Source organism: Haliotis asinina, chromosome 2 (assembly GCF_037392515.1).
Source record: "Haliotis asinina isolate JCU_RB_2024 chromosome 2, JCU_Hal_asi_v2, whole genome shotgun sequence".
NCBI lineage: Eukaryota > Metazoa > Mollusca > Gastropoda > Lepetellida > Haliotidae > Haliotis > Haliotis asinina.
The window spans coordinates 14,496,594-14,524,317 of record NC_090281.1 but is presented as its reverse complement, the minus strand read 5'-3'; the positions used below and the strand labels follow the sequence as shown (position 1 = coordinate 14,524,317).

At 38.1% G+C, this 27,724-nt stretch overlaps 1 protein-coding gene across 4 annotated transcripts in view; it reads left to right on the top strand.

Annotated features, from left to right (window-relative positions):
* LOC137273286 (protein SCAI-like) overlaps positions 1-21,018 on the top strand; it is a 34,189-nt gene extending 13,171 nt beyond the window's left edge. For 2 of the 4 annotated variants that reach the window (XM_067805836.1, XM_067805835.1), the window contains 11 exons: positions 3,626-3,722; positions 4,074-4,172; positions 5,761-5,913; positions 7,117-7,239; positions 13,005-13,179; positions 15,706-15,802; positions 16,516-16,597; positions 17,464-17,536; positions 18,004-18,177; positions 18,777-18,877; positions 19,926-20,173. In XM_067805836.1, coding sequence (XP_067661937.1) covers positions 3,626-3,722; positions 4,074-4,172; positions 5,761-5,913; positions 7,117-7,239; positions 13,005-13,179; positions 15,706-15,802; positions 16,516-16,597; positions 17,464-17,536; positions 18,004-18,177; positions 18,777-18,877; positions 19,926-20,078 — 1,327 coding nt within the window. In that variant the 3' untranslated portion in view covers positions 20,079-20,173. Of the gene's footprint in view, positions 1-3,625; positions 3,723-4,073; positions 4,173-5,760; positions 5,914-7,116; positions 7,240-9,419; positions 9,453-13,004; positions 13,180-15,705; positions 15,803-16,515; positions 16,598-17,463; positions 17,537-18,003; positions 18,178-18,776; positions 18,878-19,925 lie in introns of all 4 variants that reach the window. The other 2 variants (XM_067805834.1, XM_067805833.1) reach the window with 2 other exon arrangements.
* The last annotated feature ends 6,706 nt before the right edge of the window (positions 21,019-27,724 follow it).

Here is a 27,724-nt window from a genome sequence, read left to right as displayed (position 1 = left end):
AATTTAAAAGCTTTTATTGAAAATCTGATATTTTCCATATGTCAAAAACTAATTCCTAAAAGCAATAATGTCCATTTTATCCAGCTGTTATAGCCAGACTTAATGGAAGAAATGGCAAATATTCCCACTCAAAGTAAATACTACTAGGACCTTCTTCCAAAGTTATACCCCAACAGTACATAAAAATGAGTCCATACTTCCATTGGCATGATGTCCATTTGAGAAATTTTGAGAAATTTTGAAAATTGAGAAATGTTTTACATCCCACTGATAAGGAATCCATAATTAAAGTCCCCTACTTATTATATTTAGGAAAAATGTGGAAATATATATTCAAAGTAGCTGCCAACCCCCATAACTGTTGTGTCCTCAACCCTTCCGCTTTAGTCCTCACCAGCTTATGATGTCCTCCTTGGCTTAGATGATGCCATTATGTACAATCTGTGGTCCCTGTACTGTAACGCTGTGTTGTTGGACAGCTGCATTACCAGCTACCTGTGTCAGTAACCAGAGATCAAGTCAGGCATACCAGTAACCTGCACACCTTTGCTATCACACAGTAACGTACAAGGAATTGTTCAGTAACATGTACAAGGAATCACACAGTAACCTACAAGGAATCATACAGTAACATGTACAAGGAATCATACAGTAACATGTACAAGGAATCATTCAAGAAATGTACAAGGAATCATACAGTAACATGTACAAGGAATCATACAGTAACATGTACAAGGAATCATACAGTAACATGTACAAGGAATCATTCAAGAAATGTACAAGGAATCATACAGTAGCATGTGCAAGGAATCATACAGTAACATGTACAAGGAATCATACAGTAACATGTACAAGGAATCATACAGTAGCATGTGCAAGGACTGATATAGTAACATCTTCAAGGAATCACACAAGTAACGTTCAGGGAACCATACCAGTAACATGTTCAAGGATTCAATCCAGTTACATGTTCAAGGAATCATATTGTAACACATTGAAGGAATCATACAGTAACATGTACAAGGAGTTATACCACTAATATGTTCAGGGAACGATACAAGTAACAAGTACATTGAATCATACCAATAACATATTCAAGGAATCTTACCAGTAACATGTTTAGGGAATCTTGCAAGGATTCAGTCCAGTTACATGTTCAAGGAATCGTGCAGTAACATGTTCAAGTGATCATACCAGTCACATGTTTATGGAACCATACCAGTTACATTGTATTGACGTGCAATATACACACATTGCAGCAGTAGAGTGACTATTCACCAAACACACTGACATTAGTGACATGAAGACTAGTGTGTGCAGCTTATCATTGTCACAAGCTTCTGTGTTAGATTCATGCAGGGTGTCATTACCAGCTAAACATGTTCCAGTGACACACATGGCACATTACACAAATCAGCTGTCTGATAGTATTGTTGTATTCTGTCAGAAGCACTGGTACATACTGTTCACTGTAAATGAGTCATACAGTAGAATCCTTGCTATAAATATATGTTATTATTTAAACATATAGTGCAATTTACAGAATAACTATAATAATAATAATAGCTATAATTCTTGCAGCATGATCATTGAAACAAGCAAGATTACCCTAAAACTGTTGATGGACTGTAATGTTCTTATTAATCAAATTTCATTTCCTTTTGTCGGCGTTTGAGACTGGGTCACTGGCTTGACATGAAGGATGATATATACAATGGATAGCCATGCTATATGCATCATATAACACATTTGTGTGATATACGGTGGTATATGGTGGTGCTGCTTTAAGTGTTTGCTGTGCCCTGCAGTGACCTGTGTCTCTTCCTCTTCTCTACTGTAGACTGAATATTGTACCAATCGCACACTCTGTAACATGTCAACACTCAACAACTCTGTTACGGTTGCTATGGTAATGGGTGTCACGGTTCCACTTGGGACAGCTTTTGTCATGATGGGGAGATATTTCTAAGTGTTGAATGTTCTGATGTGAATCTACTCAGTTGTCAACTTGCTTGGATGCTGGGTTGAGTGGATGTTAGCACAGGTGATGGGTACTGATGGAACACACTAACAGTTTCCTTGCATGTTCAGTTAACATGTTGGTGATACCTGGTCAGTGTTAGACTGAATACTGCAGCTACTAGATCATTAGCTTCCTTATCCACATTCAGGGTGTATTCTTACGCATTACTAGACCCAAGTGAGGATGTTGAGGCCAGGTATTTATGTCCAAAATAATCCTTTGTAAATTGGACATTTTCAAAAACGCAATTTGAGATTGCATTTTAAATCTCTAAATCATTTTGATAACTGAATAACAGGGTTGCCTTTGTGAATCTTCATTATGTGACTATGGCAGTTTTGCTTTTGTGATGAAAGTGATAGAGGCTTCGTTCCATGCAGCACACTTCAAACAATGGCCAGTTGTCTAAGGCGCTACGCCACATATTGTCCCATGACTGTCATAGGATAAGTCAATATGGAGGACAAATATTTTTATTTGGATTTTGTTCATGACCTTCATAAAAAATATTCTATATTTAATTTTTTTCCCATCATTAGTGCCACCTACCAACCAGAATTTTACACTTTAAAATTCATAAACCTGAAAGTAAAAATAAGTTGTTGTACAAATGGCCTGGACGTGAGTGATGAGTCATGGAACATGGCCAGGTGATGTGGGGAAACATGCTGTAGTATTCAGGCAAACACTGGCTAGATATGGGGAAATATACAGGTGTGAAAACTCGAGTTACCATGTTTAACTGAATTATCATGATCTTTCATACTGAACCAGATGCTGATGATGATGTACATAATTTACTCATATTACACATACACTAGCCAACTTTTGATATGGTTGTTATGTTCCGTTAAAAGATAACTAGAATTGTGTATTTATGATTATGTTTGACATGAAGCAGAATATAGCTACTTCCGTGGATGTATCAAATATCATTCAAATGTCAATAGCTCCATCCATGCAATCCATCACTTTCAGGCTACAAGAGGCGTTTTGTTTATATAGTCAGTCAGTGTGTGACCGGATCGATAATTGTAATTGGATCTACTTTCTTTCTACTTTTTCTACTTTCAACCATGGTTTGCCAGACTTGATAACATACAGGATTGCGTATGTCGGTGATTTTAATAACTTCTCCAAATCCACAGTGAATTATATTTGGCATTGACTCACAGTAGTAACACCCAAGAACACTGAAATCTGCTGAAACTGATACTAAGAACTAGCTTGCCAATACAAAGGATGGTAGGGTAGCCTAGTGATTAAACCATTGGTTCGTTACAATAAAGACCTGGTTTGATGCCCCACATGGCTACAGTGTGTGAAGTCCTTTGTTTGATATTGCAGGAATATTGTCAAAAGTGACATTTAACTTTATCAAAAGCTGATTAGTGTGTGTTGATGCATATTTTTACAGTATTTAATTTTTTTCAGATTAATTTGATCCCTTATAGATATCGTTATTAATATATAATGGTTTCAGTAGAATGCTTGTGTATGTACAGTGTAAGGAAAAATACAGTGTATATATGTGCAGTGTATAGGTGTGACGTGTGATGCACACAATGTAGCAACCTTCATGAAGGTCATGTGATGTTGCAGGCCAGATCTGATGGTGAAGAAACTCCGCTACTATGCAAGGTTTATTGTTGTATGCTTGTTGCTGAAGAAGATGAAGCTTGTGCGAGACTTGGTCCGGGTAAGGCTGAAACATTGAGTCGAGTGATACAAACATTATCGAGGAGCAGTGGGGTAGCATGGTGGTTAAAGCATCCTTTCGTCACGTTGATGACCCAAGTTCAATTCCCCACATGGGTACAATGTGTGAAGCCCATTTCTGGTGGCCCTTGCTATGATGTTGCTGGAAACATGCTAAAAACCATACTCGGTCACTCACACACATTATCTACCCCAGAATAAGTTATAAAAATTACCTGAATACTTTGAAGATATGTTAGAGATGCACTAAGAATTGTATTTATGAGACAGTGATCACTACAGTGATTACTGGATTTCCTCTGGCATCTATTATTGTTGCCTTTTTTTTCAGGAATTGGCCAAACAGATAGATGACTACACGAGCGCATACGAACCTGATGATCAGCTGGAGTGGACGCTAGTTCTTGGTGAAATTAAGGCTTTCATCGAGGTATTATGTTTTCACACCCATACTTTGTTTCATTGCAGACTGACATAATGATTGTTTGTTACAACCTGGTTCTGTGATCTGTCAGATAGGTGTTTCTTTGTTTCCTGTTTGCAGGAATATGTCTTCCTTTTATCTACCCGGATGTACCGATCTTGTTTTTTTTTTAAATCGAGAAAGAAGTTGTGTCTTGTTATCAAACCAATTCAAATATATTTTGCCAATATGGATTGCCAACGGGATTGAGTGTCAATAAGTTTTGATGTATTTTTAATTGTATAAAATACTAAATGTACCCCACTGTTTTTGAAATTGTTAGAAGGTTGGCAGATAAACGATTTAGGTTGTTAGATTAAAACACTGCATCAGAAAAAACATGTTCCTCACGGCTGCAGTAAAATCTTACACAGCCATATTTATGTTCAAGTGGCATGAGGTGGCTCACTTGTCCAAGTGCTGTAATTCTCTTAGGAGATAAACATCATGTGTTGGCCAATTTCCAGGTGTTATTGAGTATTTGAAGCTCGGGAATATTTCATTTGAAACCTCCGGCTTATGCCGTCTGTTCCAAATGTATTCCCATGCTTCAAATACTCAATAACACCCGGAAATTGGCCAACACATGATGTTTATCGACATTGTAAACAAAAAAGTAAACCAAAGGGGTTTTACTGTCAGCACTCGTTTACATCGAGTATGGGTACAGCAGTGAAGTGTCATGAGCTGGCCGTTTCAGCTGGTTCCCATGGTAGCATCTGGAGTTGCTCATTTGTGACGTCATTCTAACTTTACGTCACAATGTGATTTGAATGATGTCACCACTGTTGATGACACAACAAAACAATTGTTTATGTGTCAATACGCAGTGAATAGTCTTGCAGTTTCCGGGAATCTAATACCATTTGATCATGTTTTTCAACCAATCAGATTACAGAACACAGTGACTTTTGGTTTACAATTTGCAGAGTTGCTTCTGTTACATTTGTGAGAACCAAATGATTTGTGGTTTAGTCCAAGCTTTGCCCTGATTCAGTGATCATCAGTTTATCACTTTACAGTAATCAGAGGTTTGACTATTTCAACAAGGTAAACACTCATAACACCAGCTTGACATTGGCTTTTCTTCCTCATTAAGCTGATTACCAGGTTCTGACACATGTCCTTGGTTCCCATTTGTTCAGATTGATGCTTATGCTGTTGATCACTGGATTGTCTGGTGCAGAATCGGTTATTTACAGACTGCCACCGTATAGCTGGAATGTCGCTGAGTGGGGTGTAAAACTATACTCAATCACATTAAGCTGACAGTGAGTTATAGCAGATTGCATACCACTTTCTGCCTAACAACCTCAAGTTGTTGCACACTGACAGATATTGTTGTAGATACTTGCCCAGCCATGAAACTGGTGTCAGAATCTACCTTGAAACGATGCCTATTCGATAAACTGGAAGTTCATATCCATAAAGTTTTCTTATAACCAATTTCTAGATGCCACTGCCAGCTAACTTTAAATGTATTGAGAAATCTGTTTCCATGGTGAAATAATAATTGGAATTCAGTATAGATAATGATGCTCTTATTTCTCCACAGGCTGACAACATCATCAATGTGGTTGATGTGGACTCATCAACGATCGTTCTGTCACATCGACTCACCCCACTCAATACCCCACCCCTGGATAAATGCGCCCCCACATATCTCACCCTGCAGGAGATCCTCATCGTCGGCAACTGTCACGAACAGGTATGCAGTCTTACACAATTCCCTTATTCAACATCCAAACCCCTCATGAGCCAGACCCATCAACTCTTCTTCTGCAGTCCACCGAAAAGCATGGTGGGGTAGCCTGATTGTTACTGCATTCGCTCATCACACTGAAGACACAGGTTTGATTCCACACATAGGTACAAAGTGTGAAGCTCATTTCTGGTGTCCTCTTCGGTAATATTGCTGGAATATTGCTAAAAGTTGGGTAGAACCATACTCACTCCAGAATGTTGCAAAACATCTAGCTCCAGAATATTCTGCCACGTTTAACCTAGTCCCATGACTAGCTACTTCCTTAATACCCCATTCCACGAACTCACCATCCACTCTAAAAACTGAAAGAAAAAAAATATTCTGCTCACATTGTGACCATCATCTCCCTATTCTGTAACTGCCCCACCCCAGTAACAGCCACTTCTCTCAGTACCCTCCCCTTGCACAAATCCACCCTCTTCCCCTGGTATTTTGATTGTAATCTTTGATTATGCAAGGGCTCAAATGATCTAGGTTGCTTCAATTTGTTGTGCAGAGTTGCATCACTCAAACAGCCACGTCACTGATAAATTTTATAACCATTTTAAGTTTGAAGGGACCTCAGGACTTATAGTGAAAACTGTGTTATAATGACACTGATACCTCCTCATGTATCTGACTGGTAGAGATGTGGTTCTGAATGTCTGGCTAAATGACATACTTGAATGCCTGCAGCTGAAACACAACTCAGCACAGATTTAAACAAACCAGTCCTAACAGTGTTTGCCATGATGCATAAAACCTGCATTTTTGATGACAAATTATCTCAAATACACAGTGAATTTAGAGGCTTGTGTCATTGAAACTGGGCGCTTAGTTCAGATAATCTAAACTACTCAAACTAAATGTCTGCCAGTTAACTGCTAAGTGCTGATTAAATATCTGACTAGCTTTACCTTGGTCTTTTTGTCGTTATTAAACAATCACAGTAGATGTCTTGATGAAATTTGAAAACTAAAGTTAACTCCCAAAAACATGCCCATGACTCCCTCTCATGACACCTTGGAGTCATGATAACTCCTATTGGTCTTATGCCTAGGGCAAACACTGCCTACCTAAAATACTGTGTGTTGCTACAGGTTTTCAGTTGGTTGTAATGTAACCATTCACTCACTTTATCAACCAATGAATCACGTCTTCCTCCAGGTAAAGTTCAGTGAGCTGACACTGGACATGTTCCGCATGCTTCAAACCCTGGAGCGAGAGCCCCAGGAGGATCTCACCAACCAAATCTATGATGCTTCCCCTGCACCAGGACGACAGCCATTTGTGAGTACATTCTTCCACTATCTGTTTCATGTCACATTTTTCAATCATTCATTTTCATGTTTAGGTTTTAATTAGCAACTCTGGCGATGCCTTTATAATTTGTGATTTATATAAAGCAATAATTATCAGTTTGAATGCAACCTGTGTATTTTGGGCAACCAGAGTGAGTATGAAAAAGTACTTTTACTCATATTAAATATCTTATGCATATGATTGCCCTTAATATACTGTTTTTAGCCTGTTTCAATTCAATAATTTAAATTTAGGACCGTTTCCATTTTAGATTTCTGAAACAGAGTTACGCTTACATCACAACAAACGACCATTTAGATATTGTTCACAGAAATTCACACAAAATGAGTTATTCATATCAAATCAAACGATACACTGTAATATTTTTTTGTCACTATTCTGCGGGTAACCATTGGTAACAGGACCTCCTCGAGACCCCAGATGTATTGTTTTTCAGCCTTTGGTATTCATAACACATCAGTTTGGAGCTTTATTTTCTTTGCGGTTATTTGAATGAAACCAGTTTAACCTTTGTAGGTTTTGATATTTTCAGGTGTAGAAGAAAATTTGAGATATTTTCCGCCAAATTTCTTAATGTCATGATTTACAAGTAGAAACTGGTGTGTTATAATGGGTTGTGCAGTTCTACGGTTAAGCTCCCAGGGTGGGTCATGAAAGTTGAGCTCAAGATAGTGTGTTACAAAGATTGGTATGGGTTTTTTTGTTTGACACTGCACTTGGCAATATTCCAGCTACATGGCAGCAGTCGATGAATAATTGAGTCTGGAACAGACAATCCAGGGATCAACATCATGAGCATCGATCTATGCAACTGGGATATGATGTGTTATGAAGGGTTAATCTGGGCTAGGGTTAGCTGAAGTTCAATGACTGGGGTGTGAAAGTTAAAGTGAAGATGGTGCATTATGAAGGGCTTCGCTGGGCTGGGCTGGGCTAGGGTTGCATGAAGCTCCCTGGGTGAGGCAGGAATATTGAGATAAAAGCAGGGTGTTGAGTTGGCCAGACATTGGGGGAAGCTCCCTGGGTTTTGGAGGAAGGTAGAGATAAACTAATGTGTTATGAAGGTTTGGAGGGGATGAAATTGGTGAGGCTGATGTATGCTGGTTTGACAAAGGTTTGGCAAAGAAAGTAAACATCAAACTTGTGTGTTATGCAGACCATTCCCAACCATCCACCCCTTTTTTACTACCTCTGCTTCAGTGCTGTGGCAGCCACGTTTGTGTTAAACTCTGTTTCTGTGATGCAAGTGTACCACTCTATCTTGAATTATCATCAGTGTTCAGTTGAATCAATCCTCTGCACCTCCATGGCTTGCCTTTCCGTAAACCAACACAATTCCTGGATCCTGTCCAGTTGTTCTTGTCTTTGCAGATTACATGCCCTTGATTTTCATTAACATTTTACCAACCAATTGAATGTTAGGATAAGGGAAAATGTTGTTTAATTTGAAAGGATTTTTAAGGGCTCCTTGTTCCATGTTGGTAACCTATTCAAAATTGTATTTGTTGCCAACGCGATTGTAACAGCCAAGTACTGAGACTAATTTGAAATTCACCTTCAAATTACTACATTAGATGTAGTTGAATAGCTGTTGAAACTGGCAAATGCAAATCAAGGGGCAATAATTTCAGATTGCAAAAACCCTGGGGATTGATCAAGAGGTTTTTGTAGGTTTACTAAAATGCAAGTCCTGGCTCTAAGGAGGATGATTGAATCTTGTTATTGTGCTTTCCAATACTACACATGTTAAGGTGTTCATTGACATTGCTTTCTGCTTTTACAATAATGTTTTTATTATTGAGAAGAAAATTATCTGTTTGCCTTGCCTGACAGCCATTCCCCAAAATACACAAGATGAAATATGGATTTCCTGCTTCTTAAGCAATTAACTTGTCACATTTATGTTTTTTTTGTGTTGGTTTATCATTAAAGCTTTTCTTACCAGTGGTAATGTTGATTTGAAACAATTTTGTACACTCACATATGCCTTTGCAAAAACCTTTGTTCTGTATAAGAGATACTGCAGGTAAGGCATGGCAGATCAGACCTAGTTTGTAGGTGGTTCCAAAAATAGTAAAACTGCATTAACGTTTTTAAATGTCCATCATATAGATGACATTCAGATTAGTTCTTTAAATTATTTTTAGATGCCTATGCCAAGACCACGAGCTGTAGGGGAGGTAACTCTATTACTTTTATCTCTTGGGTGAGGTCTTGTCTTCTGCAAGATGCCATCCTATATCTCGGCATTGCAGCAGATATTAACCGCATGATTATGATGTACTTGTCTAAGCAAACTAACTCTATAACACCTGTTAGGCCATTATATATATTTGTTGGATCATAGATTCTTTTCAAAAGGGTTGATACCAGAAGGGAATAAAAACTATTTTTTCAATACGACTTCTGATTCTTTTTAACCAGACTTTTGTCTTTACTATGAAATGGAAAGATGGCAACACACAAAAAGGAATTTGTTATCAGTATCACCATTCCACATGGGTAGCACTTCTTTTATTCTTCAAGTAAATTTCTGAAAGACAAGGATCATAACTCATACTTATTGTGCAACCTTGGAATGTTACTATGGCTCAATGACTGAACAATCATTTGTTTTACAGATGTCTTCATTTACATACTTAGTAGCCTTCAGCTATGTTGGCATGTCTGAATGGTCAACAAACAATAAGTGTTAGTTTACATCTTGTTTTTGTAAATTATATGTTTTTCCCATATTTTGTAGAAAGTGGGTAGGATGATCTGTGTTCCAGCAAGTAAAAAAATAATGGCCAAACAATAATCTCTCAGTAATAACTAACTTGATTTTATGTCATGTACGTGTTGATCTCAAGTTCAGCTCTGCAGTAATGAAGCCTATTTTGCTCAAGAATTATATCAGAATACAAAAATGTATAATATTATGATGAAACATTCCAACAGTGACAGTTTGACTCATTCCAGCGATGAAAATATTTTTGAATAGTATCTACATATTAAATAGAAGGTTTAAGGCTGCCTAGCATCCAGTTAAAATAGAACATGTTTTAGTATGGTCCCACTACATTGTACTGTGAATGTAGCTTGTAGTAGTAGCTTTCTGTAGCTTAGCATGGCTCTTGCATGATGTGTCCACATCTGTCCCTCGCCAAACATGCAAGAATTGATAACTTCTGAACCTTGCTTAAAATGTATTGAATGTAAAATGCATTGCATCATAGTGAAACCATTTTGCGATGTTACATACTTTATGCTGAAAGAGGCTCAAAACTTACTTATCATCTACACTGGTCTTTTTACCTGATACAAATTCTTTTAAGTATATCATGTAAAGTGCTACAATCATCCTTGTAGAGTTGTTTTCCTAGGAAACATGATTAGTTATCAAGATACCATAATGGTGTTGGATATTGAACATAATATCAATCACTAGATTTCTAGTCAGCATTTGATTTTGTACATGACACCACTGTAGAGCTGTGATATTGCTGATCCTGTTACTGAATGACTTAATAGGTTGGGTGGTCAGACTCAGTGTTTTGCCTGAGTTTCTGAGTTGGTTGGGTTGTTGCTTAACGCACTCAGCAATATTCCAGGGTCTGTAAATAATCCAGTCTGGACCAGACAGTACAGTGGTCAACAGCATGAGTATCGATCTACATAGCTGGGGTACCATGACACGTGTCAACCTAGTCAGCAAGCTGGACCACCTGATCGTCTTAGTCTCTTACGACAAGCAAGGATCACTGAAGATCAGTTCTGATCCAGAACTTCATAGGTCACCTTGTATCTGAGATCTGTGTACATTGAGTGACTGAGTATTGTTTTGTGCTGCTTTTAGCAATATTCCAGTGATATCATGGTGGGGATACACCAGAAATGGTCTTCACACTGAGCGCTGAGTGCTAGAAGCGGCGTAAAACTAAACTCACTCACTGAGTACATGGGCCTTAATAGGCTATGAAAGAACAATCAAAGTAAATTATTCTCATCTATCACTTGATGATTATCACAGTACATATTTACATCCATCTTGATTTTGGGGGCGGTGGGGTAGCCTAATTGTTAAAGCGTTCGCTCGTCACACCGAAGACCCGGGTTCGATTCCCCATATGGATACAATGTGTGAAGCCCATTTTCTGGTGTCCCCCGCTGTGATATTGCTGGAATATTGCTAAAAAGCGGCGTAAAACTAAACTCGCTCACTCACTCACTTGATTTTGCTGATCACAGTGTCTGAACCAAATAATGGAATTATGAAGTGATGGTCAGACACGCAGAGGTTTCTGATGCATGTCATCATTACACATTTAAATATATCAATGCTGATTGTGTCAATCATTGTGCTGTCTGGGCCATAAATATGGAAAACAGCTGGGTTTGACATGAAACAAGCAGCCTGGGCTCTTTCAGGATGTTTTGGTATTTTGGATTATTTGATCATCTGGATCTGTAGGAGACTAGGATACTGGGTTGTGCCCAGTTCATTATACATCTATACTCTGACATAAGTTGGCGATTTGTCTTTTTTAGCTACTGTTTTAGTTTGTAGAATACTATCTCGAATTGTTTTCTTGTCAAGCTGTTTTTAGCTTTAGCAGGATCTTTTGTAGTTTCAGTTTTATCATTGACAGGTCCAGGAAAAATGCAAAACCTTGAACTGCCTTTATAACCTCTTACTCAGTTATTTGTGATTTAGAGCATAGATTTACAGTAAATGTCTTTCTGGTGTTATATCATCCATGACGTGGCATGTCTTGAAAATGAGTGAATCATTTGCTTTAGCTTGGCTAGTCAGTGTTTGTATTTGTTTGTATTCTTCATCCATTGTATTCTTCATCCATTGTATTCTTCATCCAAGGCAATTGCTTGATGTAACTTTGTATTGTTCCAATGTAACATTGTTTCCAAGTAGCCTTTTATTATGTTTTTATTCTGTTACACTGCTTTTTATGTGAGCAACATTGAATTGTTTATCACACTTTTCACAACAATTATATCTTTTGGAGACAACATTGAAAGAAAACATGTTGTACAAATATTTACAGTTTGTTTGCTCTAAAGCCTTTGGTTCATGTGCCAATCAAATCTAAACTGATCCATAATTATAGTGAATATTTTACATCTTCAGTTTAAAAACCAGGCTTTAATTCCCCACTTGGGTACTGTGTGTGAAACCCATTTCTCGTATCTCCTTCCCCACCCCCATCCATGCTCTAATATTGGTAGAAGCAACGTAAAACTAAGGTCGCTCACCCATTCACTTCTTTTGTTTTATGTGACATATCTGGAATGTTTTCCACAAAGGCTCCATTATTCTGTAATATTTGTGTTCAACATGATCAATGTATCGTTAGCATTAGTTATATACTTGTTTGTATGCATTCAGGTGTGATGTCTATACTTGTTAAAATGTACTTGTACTTGTTAAAATCTAGAATTGATTTTCAGCAACCCATGCTTGCTGTAAGAGGCGACCAACAGGAACGTATGGACAGACTCACTAAGTTGGTCAACACGTGTCATCGGTTCTTAACTGTGCAGATCGATGCTCATGCCATTGATCACTTTATCGTCTGCCATATAGCTGAAATATTGCTAAATGCTGCATAAAACTAAACTCACTCACCTATTTTGTTGTTTTATGAATTGTATCATCATCTCATCACATGCTTTCTGTTTTTTATTCATTAAAAATATCACTTTACTTATGACAAGAAGTGTCTTTTCTTCAGGAAAATGGTGACCGGCGCCGTGAGAACCCTCACAAGTACCTGTTGTACAAACCAACATACGGACAGCTTAACACCTTTCTTGCATCAGCGTTTAAAGAACTGCCTCCTAATGGTGCCAGTCTCTTGTACATATCTGCTGATGGTTGCCATGGAAATGCTAAACACACTGATGATGGTGACTGTTTTATTTATTATTTAATTTTGAACAAAAGAGAGTTGGTTTGTAATTGTTGGCTAAAACTTATTATATCAAAGGATGGGGAAGGATATGGGCCCTTTTGCTGTAAAATTTTATTTGGGTAATAGTTTGAAATATTAAAAATAAGATTCCAATGTTGAGAAATTTTTAAAGAAGCTTTTAAAATGAGCACTTTTTTCACATTTCATCTTTACTTGCTATCCTGCTTCTTCTATTTTTCCTATGAATATCAAGTGGACAAGACTTTGACGGTGGGGTAGTCTAATGGTTAAAGCATTTGCTTGCCACACCAAGGACCCAAGTTTGGTTCTCCATTTGGGTTCAATTACAATGTATGAAGCCCATTTCTTACGTCCCCCGGTATGGTATTGCTGGAATATTGATAAAAGCAGCATAAAACCATACTCACTCACTACAGTAGGACAGAGGTGTTTGTGAACATGTGAACACTGTGTAGAGATGACTTGAGATGTGGTGGGTGGAGGTGTTTGTGAATACTGTGTAGAGATGATGGGAGATGTGGTGGAGGTGTCCGTGAACACTGTAGAGATGAGTTGAAATGTGGTGGGTGGAGGTGTTCATGGAGACTGTAGAGATGAGTTGAGATGTGTTGGAGGTGTTCGTGAACACTGAGTTGAGATGTAGTGGAGGTGTTTGTGAACACTGAGTAGAGGTGAGTTGAGATGTGGTTGAGGTGTTCATGAACACTGTTTAGAGATGAGTTGAGATGTGGCGGGTGGAGGTGTTCGTGAACACTGTGTAGAGATGAGTTGAAATGTAGTGGAGGTGTTCATGAACACTGAGTAAAGATGAGTTGTGATGTGGTGGAGGTGTTCGTGAATACTATGTAGAGATGAGTTGAGATGTGGCGGGTGGAGGTGTTCGTGAACACTGTGTAGAGATGAGTTGCGATGTAGTGGAGGTGTTCATGAACACCAAGTAGAGATGAGTTGTGATGTGTTGGAGGTGTTCGTGAATACTGTGTAGAGATGAGTTGAGATGTGGCGGGTGCAGGTGTTCGTGAACACTGTGTAGAGATGAGTTGCGATGTAGTGGAGGTGTTCATGAACACTGAGTAAAGATGAGTTGTGATGTGGTGGAGGTGTTCGTGAATACTGTGTAGAGATGAGTTGAGATGTGGTGGGTGGAGGTGTTCATGAACACTGTGTAGAGATGAGTTGAGATGTGTTGGAGGTGTTCGTAAACACTGAGTAGAGATGAGTTGAGATGTGGTGAAGGTGTTCAGGAACACTGTGTAGAGATGATGGGAGATGTGTTGGGTGGAAGTGTTCATGAAGACTGTGTAGAGGTGAGTTGAGATGTAGTGGAGGTGTTCATGAACACTGAGTAGAGATGATGGGAGGTGTGTTGGAGGTGTTCATGAACACTGTGTAGAAGTGAGTTGAGATGTGGTGGATGGAGGTGTTCATGAACACTGTGTACAAATGATGGGAGATGTGGCGAAGGTGTTCGTGAACACTATGTACAGATGATGGGAGATGTGGAGGTGTTTGTGACGACAGTGTAGAGATGATGGGAGATGTGGTGGATACAGGTGTTCGTGAACGCTGTCTACAGATGATGTGTGATGTGATGGAGGTGTTTGTGAACACTGAGTAGAGATGAGTTGAGATGTGGTGGAGGTTTTTGTGAACACTGTGTAGAGATGATGGGAGATGTGGTGTAGGTGTTCATGAAGACAGTGTACAGAAGGTGGGAGATGTGGTGTAGGTGTACATGAAGACAGTGTACAGATGGTGGGAGATGTGGTGTAGGTGTTCATGAAGACAGTGTACAGATGGTGGGAGATGTGGTGTAGGTGTTCGTGAAGACTGTGTACAGATGGTGGGAGATGTGGTGGAGGTGTTCGTGAAGACTGTGTACAGATGATGGGAGATGTGGTGGATGGAGGTGTTCGTGAAGACTGTGTACAGATGATGGGAGATGTGGTGGATGGAGGTGTTCATGAAGACTGTGTACAGATGATGGGAGATGTGGTGGATGGAGGTGTTCGTGAAGACAGTGTAGAGATGATGGGAGATGTGGATGGAGGTGTTCGTGAAGACTGTGTACAGATGATGGGAGATGTGGTGGATGGAGGTGTTCGTGAAGACTGTGTACAGATGATGGGAGATGTGGTGGATGGAGGTGTTCGTGAAGACAGTGTACAGATGATGGGAGATGTGGTGGATGGAGGTGTTCGTGAAGACTGTGTACAGATGATGGGAGATGTGGTGGATGGAGGTGTTCGTGAAGACTGTGTACAGATGATGGGAGATGTGGTGGATGGAGGTGTTCGTGAAGACAGTGTACAGATGATGGGAGATGTGGTGGATGGAGGTGTTCGTGAAGACTGTGTACAGATGATGGGAGATGTGGTGGATGGAGGTGTTCGTGAAGACAGTGTAGAAATGGTTGAAAGTAGGACTGCAGCAAATAGATGATTATGAATATTGGGTAAATATACAATAATTACCTTGCTAAATGGGATCTTGTTTGTAGCTGCATATGACCTTGGAGGTGTGATCACCAACAGTAGACGAGAGGGTGATGCCCCCATTAAAGGAAAAAGACCAGGCTTGCTGAAAGAGATGCACTGGTAAGTCTTAAACAATACTCCAGCCACTACACCCAGGACCAGGTGAGTTCAGCTGAAAGTCTGTGTGGTGAAAGAGATGCACTGGTAAGTCTTACACGTGTCACAGTACTCCAGCCTTTGCACCCAGGACCAGGTGAGTTCAGCTGAAAGTCTGTGTGGTGAAAGAGATGCACTGGTAAGTCTTACACGTGTCACAGTACTCCAGCCATTGCACCCAGGACCAGGTGACTTCAGCTGAAGTTGATTCACAGCCAAGTTTAGTTGAAACAGATGCACTGGAGGTTTGGTCAGTTGTCACAAAACTGCTACCTTGACATGTATGCCAACAATTTTACATCCCTATTTCTTGATTTCATTTAGCTTAATAGCAAAGCCAAGTTCATCTACCATTTCCTCCAGATTGCAGGAGGTACTGTTCAAGAGTAAATGGAGTATCCATAATTATTGTCTCAAGTGAAATCTAAGTATTCTAAATGGACATAGGGTGGTGGGATAGCCTAGTGCTTAAAGTGTTTGCTCGTCACACCGAAAACTCTTGGGTAGAGTATGTGAAACCCATTGCTGGCGTCCTCGATGTGATATTGCTGGAATATTGCTAAACACTGATTAAAACCAAACTCACTCTCTCACTCTCTGTAAATGGACACATGTCATTACAAACAGCAGCTAAATCTTGTGTCTGTCTTATAAAACTGTTATTCCATGTGTTGCAGCCTTCACCCCGGTGACCTTTACCCCTACACAAGAAAGCCTCTCTTCCTTATTATCGACAGTGATAACAGCTCAGCCTTCCAGGTAGGTCAATGACCTTAAATTTTGTAGTGACCAAACAGGTCATATTCTGGTGGGAGGCTTCTGGGATTTCTTCCACCCAGTACCAAGCAACATAATGTGAAATAAGTTAAACAAGAGATGAAAATGGGTTCAGATACAGATTCAGATCCACTGAATATGATTTGGCTCCTGCTAACCAGAGGAAAAACATGGTATATAATGACTTTTCAGAATACATAATAATACCTCAGTCCTCTTCCCTTTAATGATGAATCCCTTGTAGATGCTGAATTGTTTAAACTGGGTGAATTATACGAGAGATTTTCAGTCAGACTTCAACACCTGTCCTACCTCTCAGGTTTACTGTCCTTTCAGTGTCTGAAATTATTATGTCAGCGTTCATGCAAATGATGTGCATGTATATGTGATAAGACTGCTTGGCATAACTGTTCTTAACCCATTTTAACTCTTTCTCTAAACATGTAATTTCTATTTTAACAAATAAATCCGTCTAACTTGAAACGGAGCTCCATGGAGACCGGAATGTCAAATATACACTTGTTTTATTCAGGGCTTTAGCAATGCATGGAGGGCTAGGTTGTAGGGAAAGTAATATGGCTCAGGGACTGTGAGACAGACTACATATTGATGGTAACAAGCTTAGTAGTAGAACACCACAATGTGCTTTTGGGAAGACTGACAGCTAATCTCTGAGATGTCATTTGTTTTTAGCTTGAAGATCAGGGATAGCATTGGCCTTCAGCAAACCATGGTTGTCATAAGAGGTGACTATGACTGACACGAGTGGGTAGACTTACTAGTATTCTTGACTAACATGGACTATATCAATGTATTTTGTATAGGGACGTATGTTAATCTTGTTTCAGAATTTCCCCAACTTGTTTGGACAACCGATGGTGTGCCTCCTCTCCCCAGAACAAGTGCCCACTACCATGCAGGGTACTTATTTACACCCACTTTCTACTGCAGAATTTTTAAGTGATCCTGTACCATTTGATTTGCATACCAAACAATTGTCTTTGACCAAGTCCATTAATGAAGTACTGTTTTCTTATTTATTTATTTATTTATTTATTTATTTGGGGTTTTTTTTGTTTGTTTTTTTTTTATTGGTCAGTTGGTTGGTTGCACACAGTGTAAAGAGTATCCATTAACTGGTTCCACAAAATGTACATTAGATTGTGCACACTTTACAATACTTTAACAGCATATATTTGCTGCAAATAACTCAAAAATTGTTGATGCAGTGTAAATCAATATTCACTCACTTAGTATATCTGTGTACTCCACCTGACCAAAACAGTCACGTCCATCAGTTTGGTCACCCATTTAAGAACACTAACACATAATATCTCAGCTTCATGCAACAATAACAACACATTGACTAATGGTGTTTGTCTGCACAGACCAGCACCAGAAAGGGAACCTGTTCACGCTGTTCATGCACTCGCCACTAATGGCTCTGTGCCATGTGTGCAACATCATCGACATCCCCATCACACTGTGGGACAAGTGCCAGACCCAGATAGACAAGTTCATGTCCGAGTCCAGCAAGCTGTTCGTCAGGGCCCGAAAACTGGGTAATTTAGTTACATTAAGCCAGTGTTCGTGGTAGGTTTTGTACGACAGCATGCAGAAATAAAATTATGAATATGTTGTCCAAATCTTTCAGGAGTGAAATTTTTCATTAAAATCCTGAATCATGTTGAAATGTATTGTTTGTCTATATGATGCAGTTTTAAGGTACTTTTTAAATTACACAAGATCAGAATCAATGCTTCCAAAAAATGCACGCAAAATACTTTTTGCGTGGTTCTGTTATTTTTGTGTGTGAAAAACACAGGTTTCTGCCTTAATGCGAACACTGTGAAACTGTGCCTGTCTCTTCACTCCATCCAAATTAGTCAGGAGAATGGAGTTGTCAGTATTGGTACAGTTATTTTGTTTTGGTCTATTAATTATTAACCCTCAAAGTAAGCAGGACTAACAAACATCATCAGAATATTTTCCATGAGTCAGATATGTCAGTCTCCTTTTCATTATAGTGAAAAGCTCTTGGTTGCTTTGAAACTGACTTTTTGTATTGCTATGCATGGGATTTAGTGAAAACCTTGCTACACACACTAGCCAAGTTGATGCTCTGAAATTTTGAATTTATGTATGTCATGTGTGTTTTCAGATCACTCCTACATGCAGTTCTTTGGGGATGACTTCCTTCGGTTGATTCTGCTGAGATTTGTCTTCTGCTATATTGTTCTCATCCTCCACAGAGGCTTCAAGGTGAGACAATCTTGGATATAACTTGACGTTGGGACCAGGTTGAGGTGCTTAGAAGTATCATGGTGAGATACTCATGGTATCAGGATCAGATGCAATGGGCTTAAAGTTAGATTTTCAGGGGCTTCAAGTTGAGATTCATAGACAATAGGCTTCAAAAGGCACAGGGTGCTTAAAGGTTAGTTATGTATTGACACTTCAAGGTGAAACACCAATAGGGACTTCATGGTGAGATCTTCATGTGGGTGTCTAGGCGAGTCCCTCATTCGGGCTTCAAGGTAAACAGTAATATAATTATTGTAATTATTATTACATGGGTATTTATATAGCACTATAGTCCTTCCTATGTGCATAATGGATGATTTTTGGGCAAATGTCTAACTGTGGCAAAATTGTGATTTCTATTTCTGATGTGCCCCTCTATAATATTGCTGGAATGGTGCTAAAAGTGGCATAAAACCACTCACTCACTCACTCACTCACTCACTCGCTCGCTCGCTCGCTCGCCCGCCCACCCGCCCGCCCGCCCGCCCACTCACCCGCCCACTCACCCACCCACCCACTCACTCAGTCACTCACTCACTCAAGGGGAGACCAACATTTGTGAGATTGCCTTTGATGTTGTCCAGACTACAACATAACTAAATTGCAAACTGATCCATGTCAAAGTTATTCAGGTGAGGTTTAACGTTCTGATTTGGTCAGTATTAACAAAATCTTTGCATATTTATGATGTTCTTTGTAGTAGTCATAGTATTTCATAGTTAGTCTCATCCTGAGATTAATTCCTCGTATGGGTACAATGTGGGAAGGTCATTTGTGGTGTCCCTTGCTGTTAAATAGCTTGAACAATGGAGAAACCAGTGTGAAACCTTACTGACTCTCTCAGCAAACATATTGAATTTTCTAAACCTTGCTACGTTTGTCAATATTAAGGTGGTTCAGATCCAGATTACACCTCATCTTGTGATTTTCTTGACTGATTACTATTTTGACTGCATCGGACACGTTTTATTAAAAAAAAAATTTTAACTGTGTGTCCATGTTGCAGGGCCCAAGCTACTATCCGATGTCCCATCCCCCGCTGCCAACTGACGAAATCCTCGAGCACCCAGCATTGTACAAAATAGTGCTTGACTTGGCAAGCATTCTGGAGGTTCGAGGCCTGTTCGCTGAGCCTGGGGAAGTGGACATTGTTGCATGACAGGGTCCTAGGCTGTATATCTGATCTCAGTTCTCTACAATACTCAGTGTGACGTGACTCTCAAACAACTTCATTCTGTTCTCCCAGTGGGACCAGATTCTGTCAACCATATCTGTTCCAGATGTGCCAACAGGCTCACAACCACCTTCAGCCTGTTCCATATATATGACCAGACTCTCCCAACCATTTTCAATGTGTTCCAACTCATTCAACCATTTTGAATCTGTTCCAGACATGTAAGCAGACTCTCTTAACCATTTTCAGTCTGTTCAGGATGTATGTTTAGACTCACTCCACTATTTTCAGTCTGTTCTAGACGTGTAAGCAGATGCTCACCCATTTTCAGTCTGCTACTGATATGTAACCAGACTCGCCAAACCATCTTCAGTCTGTTCTAGCAGTGTGATGTCTGCCTCAACAATCTTTGATCTGTTTCAGCACCTTGACTAGACTGAGTGCATCTGTATGTTCAAGCTGTCTAGACAGTAACTACCATCTCTCAGCCAAGACCAGTTCTGGCAGGTCAATCTGACTCTTGTATGTCCCAACAATGCATTGTGTCCGTAATGACCTCAAGTATGGTTGTCTAGTTATGTGTTCATTTAGTTATACCTAGTTGGGTAAATGACAACATTAGAGTGTTTTTATAACTTCGTTTACACAGCATGTATTGTATAGAAATCTCTTAAAGTAGAATTGCTTGAATGGAATAATGAAATATAATGCTTTGAGTGTTTTTTCTCCAACAAGACTCATAGTTACTTCCCTTCCAGTTAAGGAGGAACTTGGTTACCTCCCTTATGTAGGCAGCATAAGCAGGGGAGAAAAAATGGCTCTTTATGAAATGTTGGGTTGCTAGATTGGAAGACCATATAATGAAAGAAACATTCAATAAAGTAATAAGATGTTCTTCGCTAAATCCAAGATGAGATAAAAAAAATTGCTTTCCACCATCGAAAGGTTCAATAACATTGGATTAATATGAGATGGGAACCGATGGTTAAGTGTTATACTGTGCCAGAGGAATTGCCAGCATGGGTAATGTTTGATAAAATGTCAAGCACTAATTTGAAAAAGTGATCATTTTTAAATTTATCTTACCTTTACAATTTGCATCTATTTCGTGAGATAGGATAAGTATATAAATATACATTTTGTTGTTAAATTTCCAAATCCATCTTTTGGAAAGATTATAAACTCACTATGCATATTATGATAAAATGGCAAGATCCATATTGAAGAAGTGATCATCTGCAAGATGGATGATAAACTGAACTTGCATAGTATGATAAAATGCCTGGTATGCAACTGAGAAGAGATAATCAGATAGTTATGATAGATAATAAACTTGTGTATATGATGATTAACTCTCTGGAACCCTATTCAAGAAGTGATCATCTGTCTTTTAGACTAATGATTGGTCACCACACACAATGTGATATAACGCATGGTATGTTATGAGTGATAATCTAATCTTATAGAATGCTTTTAAACTCACCTTGTACAGAATGACAAAATAGCTAGCAACACATTTAAACAGTGATTCTTTTTCTTTTGGAATGACTGTTAACACCTTGCTTTGGAGCATGATCCTGGTGCCTGTTCCACAGAGCGATCTAGGTGCTAAGACTGCCTGTAATTTCTATAAACTGTGGGGGAGAGACAATCATGGCACCAAGAATGTATTCTTTAACAGATACTGCTAGGGTACACATGTTAGTTTGAATGTTGAAGTTTGTATTTTGTTATGTTTACACCACGTCCGGGTAGACCATTGCTGCATCATGTTAACATTTAAGTCCAGTCTTGAAGGATACTTTCTTGAAGTTTGTTCCTCTTTAGGGACATCATTCTGTTTGAGGCTAGGTGTATTACATTTCACAGAACTGTCAGGCTTTGAAAAATTACCTGTGAAAGAATGTGATTATCACTTTTGAGAATTCAGCATAGTTCAACAATTCTGGAATTCCTGGGAAAAATGAGATGCCTAAGAGCTTCTGAAACCTGTGACTAGAGTTTTCTAATCCTAGTTAACCTTAATTGCTGCTGTGTTTGTCAGCATTTGGTTCATGCGTTTCAAAAAAGTGGTAACTATGTAAAGCAGCCTTCACATGGCAAACTAAAGTTTGACAACACTTGTTAAAATTTTAAGACTTGTCAAACTCTTGTTTAATATCGCATGTTGTCAAACTTCTGTGTCATTTGAGGGCTCTGTGTCTTTTGATGCAGTCACATTACACTTTCTTTGACTGTGATTAGTTGTTTCTTCATATGTCAAACTCAAGTTTGACAACACCAAAGGTTTGATGGAAAAGTTGGTGAAAATAGAGAAATTGGTGTTGGTGGTTAGTTGTTGGAATGTTCACACTCTCAAACTTGAGTTTGATAACAAACTTTAGGTTGCTGTATGAAGGCTGTTTAAGAACTACATCACCTTTCTACCACACACAGGCTAACATTCTGGTAACTGTATTAATGTTCAGAGTGGCATTTAATCCAGCTCACTCACTCAATGTGTCAGTATGGAATCACTGGATCAATTGGTTGCAGTTTATCCATTGTTATCTGAGTTGTATGATGTAGCACTGATACCCGATTCCTCCCTAGCTTGTACCATGTGATAGCTACCAGTGTCTGTGGCCATGATAGAGACAAGTTGGGTGTGACTGTCTTGTCATGAATGTGTCTTTCTGTTGACGTCCTGACAGAGCGTTGACATCCCTACACTCAGGATTGTTGACTCAGTTTGCTCTGGAGAGGCTGTGTTCTTGAAAAGTGTTGACATGTTTTGGAAAAATAAATTTTACATATGAGGGATGTTATTTGTGTGGTTTAAGTCATGGGTGATATTGATTTAGTTTATGAAAAATATGTAGATAGCTCCTGCATGAACTGTACATGTTTCCTGTTAGTTGTTTGACTGTTTACTAGTTTTCATGTAAATAGTTTGGATAATTAGCAAAATCAGAACCAATTCCTTGTTCATAGATAATACCATCTGCTTTAGTACCCAACAGTTCAGTGGTAAATACGTGATGAACTCTATACTAATGATATCTCACAGTGAGGATGATATTATTACTCATCACCAACAGATCAGGGTAATTTCTCATCACTTCATTGATGATGAATTATTTTGATGTGGTAAAACAAAATGTGTGCGAGTTTATGGTATTATTGTGTCACTATCAAGTTGATGAACTCAAGTTATCAGGTCACAATGTATCGGTTTTTGCAGGTAACATTTTTAAAGTACTTATAGGAATGCATGAATGAAGCCAATTTGCTCAGCCTTCTTTGATACAGTTTGCCTGACAACTACTCAAGGGAGTGTGTTAATCTGCATATTTGTAGGAGTTGGTAGTGTATCTTTGACGTGTTACATCTTTTTGTTAGCCATTATACATAAATAGTATTTATGCATGAGTGGCTTGAATATATAAATGTGTTTACACTTGTTGAACAAATATAGCATTCCTTTACATATTGCTTGTGTTGTTTAACTGCTATGATTGGATGCGATGGCATGGATGCTCCAATATCGTATCTTTGATGTATGTCAACCCGTCTCTTTGGACTTTATATGATGCCTGAATTTAAGTGGACATATCTCAGTATTATTTGCCATGGAAGAGCTGTGTTTTACAGCACTCTCTGCTTGATGAAAGTTGACATAATATTGTGGATGCTAGAGTCTGAACTGAAGGGGAAGTATCAAGTCTCCGAGACAAGACATAGCATCCAGATAGGGAAAAGAGGATGGTATCTTATAATGGCCGTTTCAGACATGTGTGCAGCATAATATTTATTTATAATATGGATTTATGATCAAGTGTTCTTCAGTGTTAATTTTTACTCCTAACACCTATATTCCTTCAATTTGCCACTGCACCATAATAGTGTATTGTGAGTGGGTGGTTCTAGAACATTTTTCATGTGAACTGAAGCCAGTGGACATACGTTATCCCTGTGACTCTTTGCCTTTATTGTGAAGCATGCTGATTGGTGCTTCAGAGGTGGCATACACTCCATCAACACAGCCCCTGACTACACCCAAACATTCCCTTTTACTGAACAAACAAAATGTTTTTTAAATACTTTTAAAAAACATATTGACTCAGTAAATGTTTCCAAATTGATGCCAGTAACACCCGACCAGCAACATGATTCATATATACTGAGGGCTAGAAATAAGGGAACGTATTTGATGGAAAATTTACTTTCTCATAATGCTCTATGTGTATCCCCAAAGTTTAGGGAATGTTGTGTAGTGGTTAATATAAACATCTTACTCATCTTCTATTTTGTTGCCAAGGCAACCAACTTTCTTGTGTTCTCCCCCAATGAAAGGAAGATGAAATTTCTTGCAGTTTGAATGGTCAGAAATTACATTGGTGTTATGAATATGATATGAATGCTGCTAGAAGTTCCTTTATTTATTTCCATCAGTATAGTATGCAACTGAACATAAAGTTGTGGTGTTTGATGATGCTTGTGGGTGAAATATGATTAAAATCCATCTCCCTTAAAGTTGTATATTCATGGGATCTCTTGCCATCTCTGAAAAACACATGTTTATTTGTCTTTCATGAGCAAAACTCTACTATGTTTATTTTGAACCTGCATTCTTTACTGCATAAAGTGTAATGTCTGTGATTTTTTTTTTCATAAATATATTTTACAATTTAGCTAGATAAGCACAATGAGACCATGAAGATGTCATGAACTGTTTTGATAATGTCCCACTTTTTTAATATTCCAGCTTGAGGGTTTCCTATTTGGGATGACATATCAGCCGATGTTGTGTGGTTTTACCTTCTCACTTGTCATATCAGATCATGCATTTGACTATGAAGTAGAGGTTTAGAAAGATGCACATTCTCAATTTGATATTCAGATGAAGACATACTGTCACCGTGATTAAGCTCAATGAAATATGAGATTTGAGTTCAAATTGTTCAGTGGTTATGTAAAATACTAGAAAGAAACAATGTTATTACACCACAGAAACGTTGTATTTGTCTTTTAGGAGGAACCGATTTTATTTCTTGCTTTACAGATTGGTGAAATATCATTCTTCTTTCAAGATTAAGGAAAAACAATTAAAATTTATTTTCTCCTCTCAAGACCTAAACTTTTAATTTTGTTAGTCGCCCAAAATGTAAATTTGAAAGAAAATGTCTTTAGATTGTCTTTTGCACTGTATAGACTTCATAAATTTCCAGAAGTAAAATAGTTTTAGTATTTAAAAGGAGTATCACTTTGACTCAGCATTTCTTTTAAATTTTTTTGTTCCATTTCTTTTCCTCCTGCCTTTAGGTTTTCTGAAGACAAAAATCTGTAAAAGAAGAAATAAAATTGGTCTGGCTTTATTTGCCTTAGTCCTAATTAGCTCTGAGCTTTGAGAGCTATCACAAAGCAGTTTTGGTGTGAGGTAGGCTTGTTGCTGAAAATGAAAGTGATGAGTATATTATTCTAAGCTTCAGTTTGCTAGAACTCATTGCTAATTTTAATCCAAGCACAGTTAGGAAGTAGTTGAGGATGGTCTATATGTATAGTACTTGCCATATGAAATGGAATCTCGAAAAATCACCTGATGAATTTTTTTATAGTTACAATATGCTAATAGCTAAAAAGTGAAAACAAACAATTGTGTTTGTGAGAAAAATCAAAATTGTTCTTTGGTAACAAATAAATTTTCAACAGCAATTATTTGATGTTTTTTTCTGTTGTGTAAAGGCTGGGATTCACATCCTGCATAATCTTGGCACTTACTGTTAGTGATATCTTCATATCATAGAATGTGGATGTTTAATAGTGTCTATATTTTGTTCTCTGGTTTTATTTGATCAGTTGTTACAGATATTGAAATTTATGTGTTGTTGATATTGTAGAACTGTTATAGAACATGTTTTATTTTGTTAGTACTCAAAAGGATTTTTATTTATGTTACAGGACTTAGTGTGTATAACAGCTGTTATGTATGTATATATTTTCATATTTGGGACAAATAAGTAGTTATATTTTGTTAGTGCTACTGACATATAATGTAATTTTGCTGGCAAACTTTCATTTATTTTCTCTTTTTTTATTCATTGTCCATTGAAATGTGAAACGTCCAACATATTTGTGCAGCCATTGTGTAGCTGGAATATTACAGACATGAAACAACATTCACCTGCTCAACATGCATTCCATGTTGTTATATGTTTTACAAGGTTATTTCCAAGGAATTTGACTTTCATTAAAACAATTTGCCAGCCATGGCATGCTTATCATATTGCATTTGCTCCTGAATTAAATTTAAACTAAAAATACTGATGGGGTTAGTGTTTGCACGAGAACCATCCAAAACGTTTTGGACTTTATGATATTTTGAGTGATTACAACTGCAGATTACACAGCAATGATTATTTTTTCGTCTTTGACAAGTTATTAATGGTCATATTATCCTTTAATTAGCTCTAAGTATTTTAAGAACTGGCTGATTTACTTGCCTACTCTAACACTGTTTAATGGCAAATCATAATACATCATATCAACAAGAATTGACATGCGAGTCCATTTTCACTCATTTTCATCAGACTTTTTATTCATGTTATGTGCATATATGTTTTCTATTTTCATGGTTAATTTTTAATCATTTTTAATTGGTTATACAATATATTTCTACGCAGTATTGACTATGACAGTCCGAAGGTTGATTACATGTATATTTCATATAAGATAGTGGGAGTGTGAGGTATGGAATGTTGTTTATATGATTGCCACTGACTACAGAAGACTGGTGTAGCATGATGGCATGGTAATCTGGAAGACATATTCCTTAAAACCATTTTACAAGCAGACCAAATTTATCTCTTGTTTTCCAGATTTGTCTCTCAAGTGAATGAGTGAAAGAGAGTTGAACTTTCAATATTGGTTAAGAATAATATAAATCCATGTCTAAGTGCAATATTGTTTTCACTGTATTAAGCATCCTATTCCAAAATGATTCCTCAGACCAACATCTAATTCAAACTGCAGGTAATGTTTGTATACTAACCACAAAACAGATATCATCGTCATATGTAAAGTACAGATTCACAAAAAGCTTTGCTTCAGCAAACAGGAAGGACAACAGTTAAATAGTAGTTGTGGCTGTCAGTTTTATATTCTTTCAAAAAGTATTTTCATTCCCAAAATGGAATGAATAGAGATAGATATATTACATGTTCATGTTCAGGAGGTTGACAATTTGCAATTCTCATTTTGGAAGAGGATTCATGATTGGCAGCAGATTCACAGGCAGACCTTCGAGACGATTGTTTAATTACATGTGGACTTAATTATTTGCTGTCGTTGCAATGTTTGGTTTAGTATTCATTATTTGAACCCTGAGCAAGAACAAGTAGCTAATGGCTGGGAGTAACTCTGAATACAACCAAAGAGACACTTTTCACAAATTATGGTCACTTTGAGTTGTCTCCCTTGCTTTGTATGTGGATCCAGTAAATAGGCCAGAGACTTAACATTCGCAGCTGGCAATCAGTTAATTACACCAATTACACAGCTTTATGATCTACAGTATTTCCTGTAATGTGATGTGTAAAATGCAATCAATGCACTTTAGCTATTTCTTCATTTTAGAAAGATTTTTCTTAACC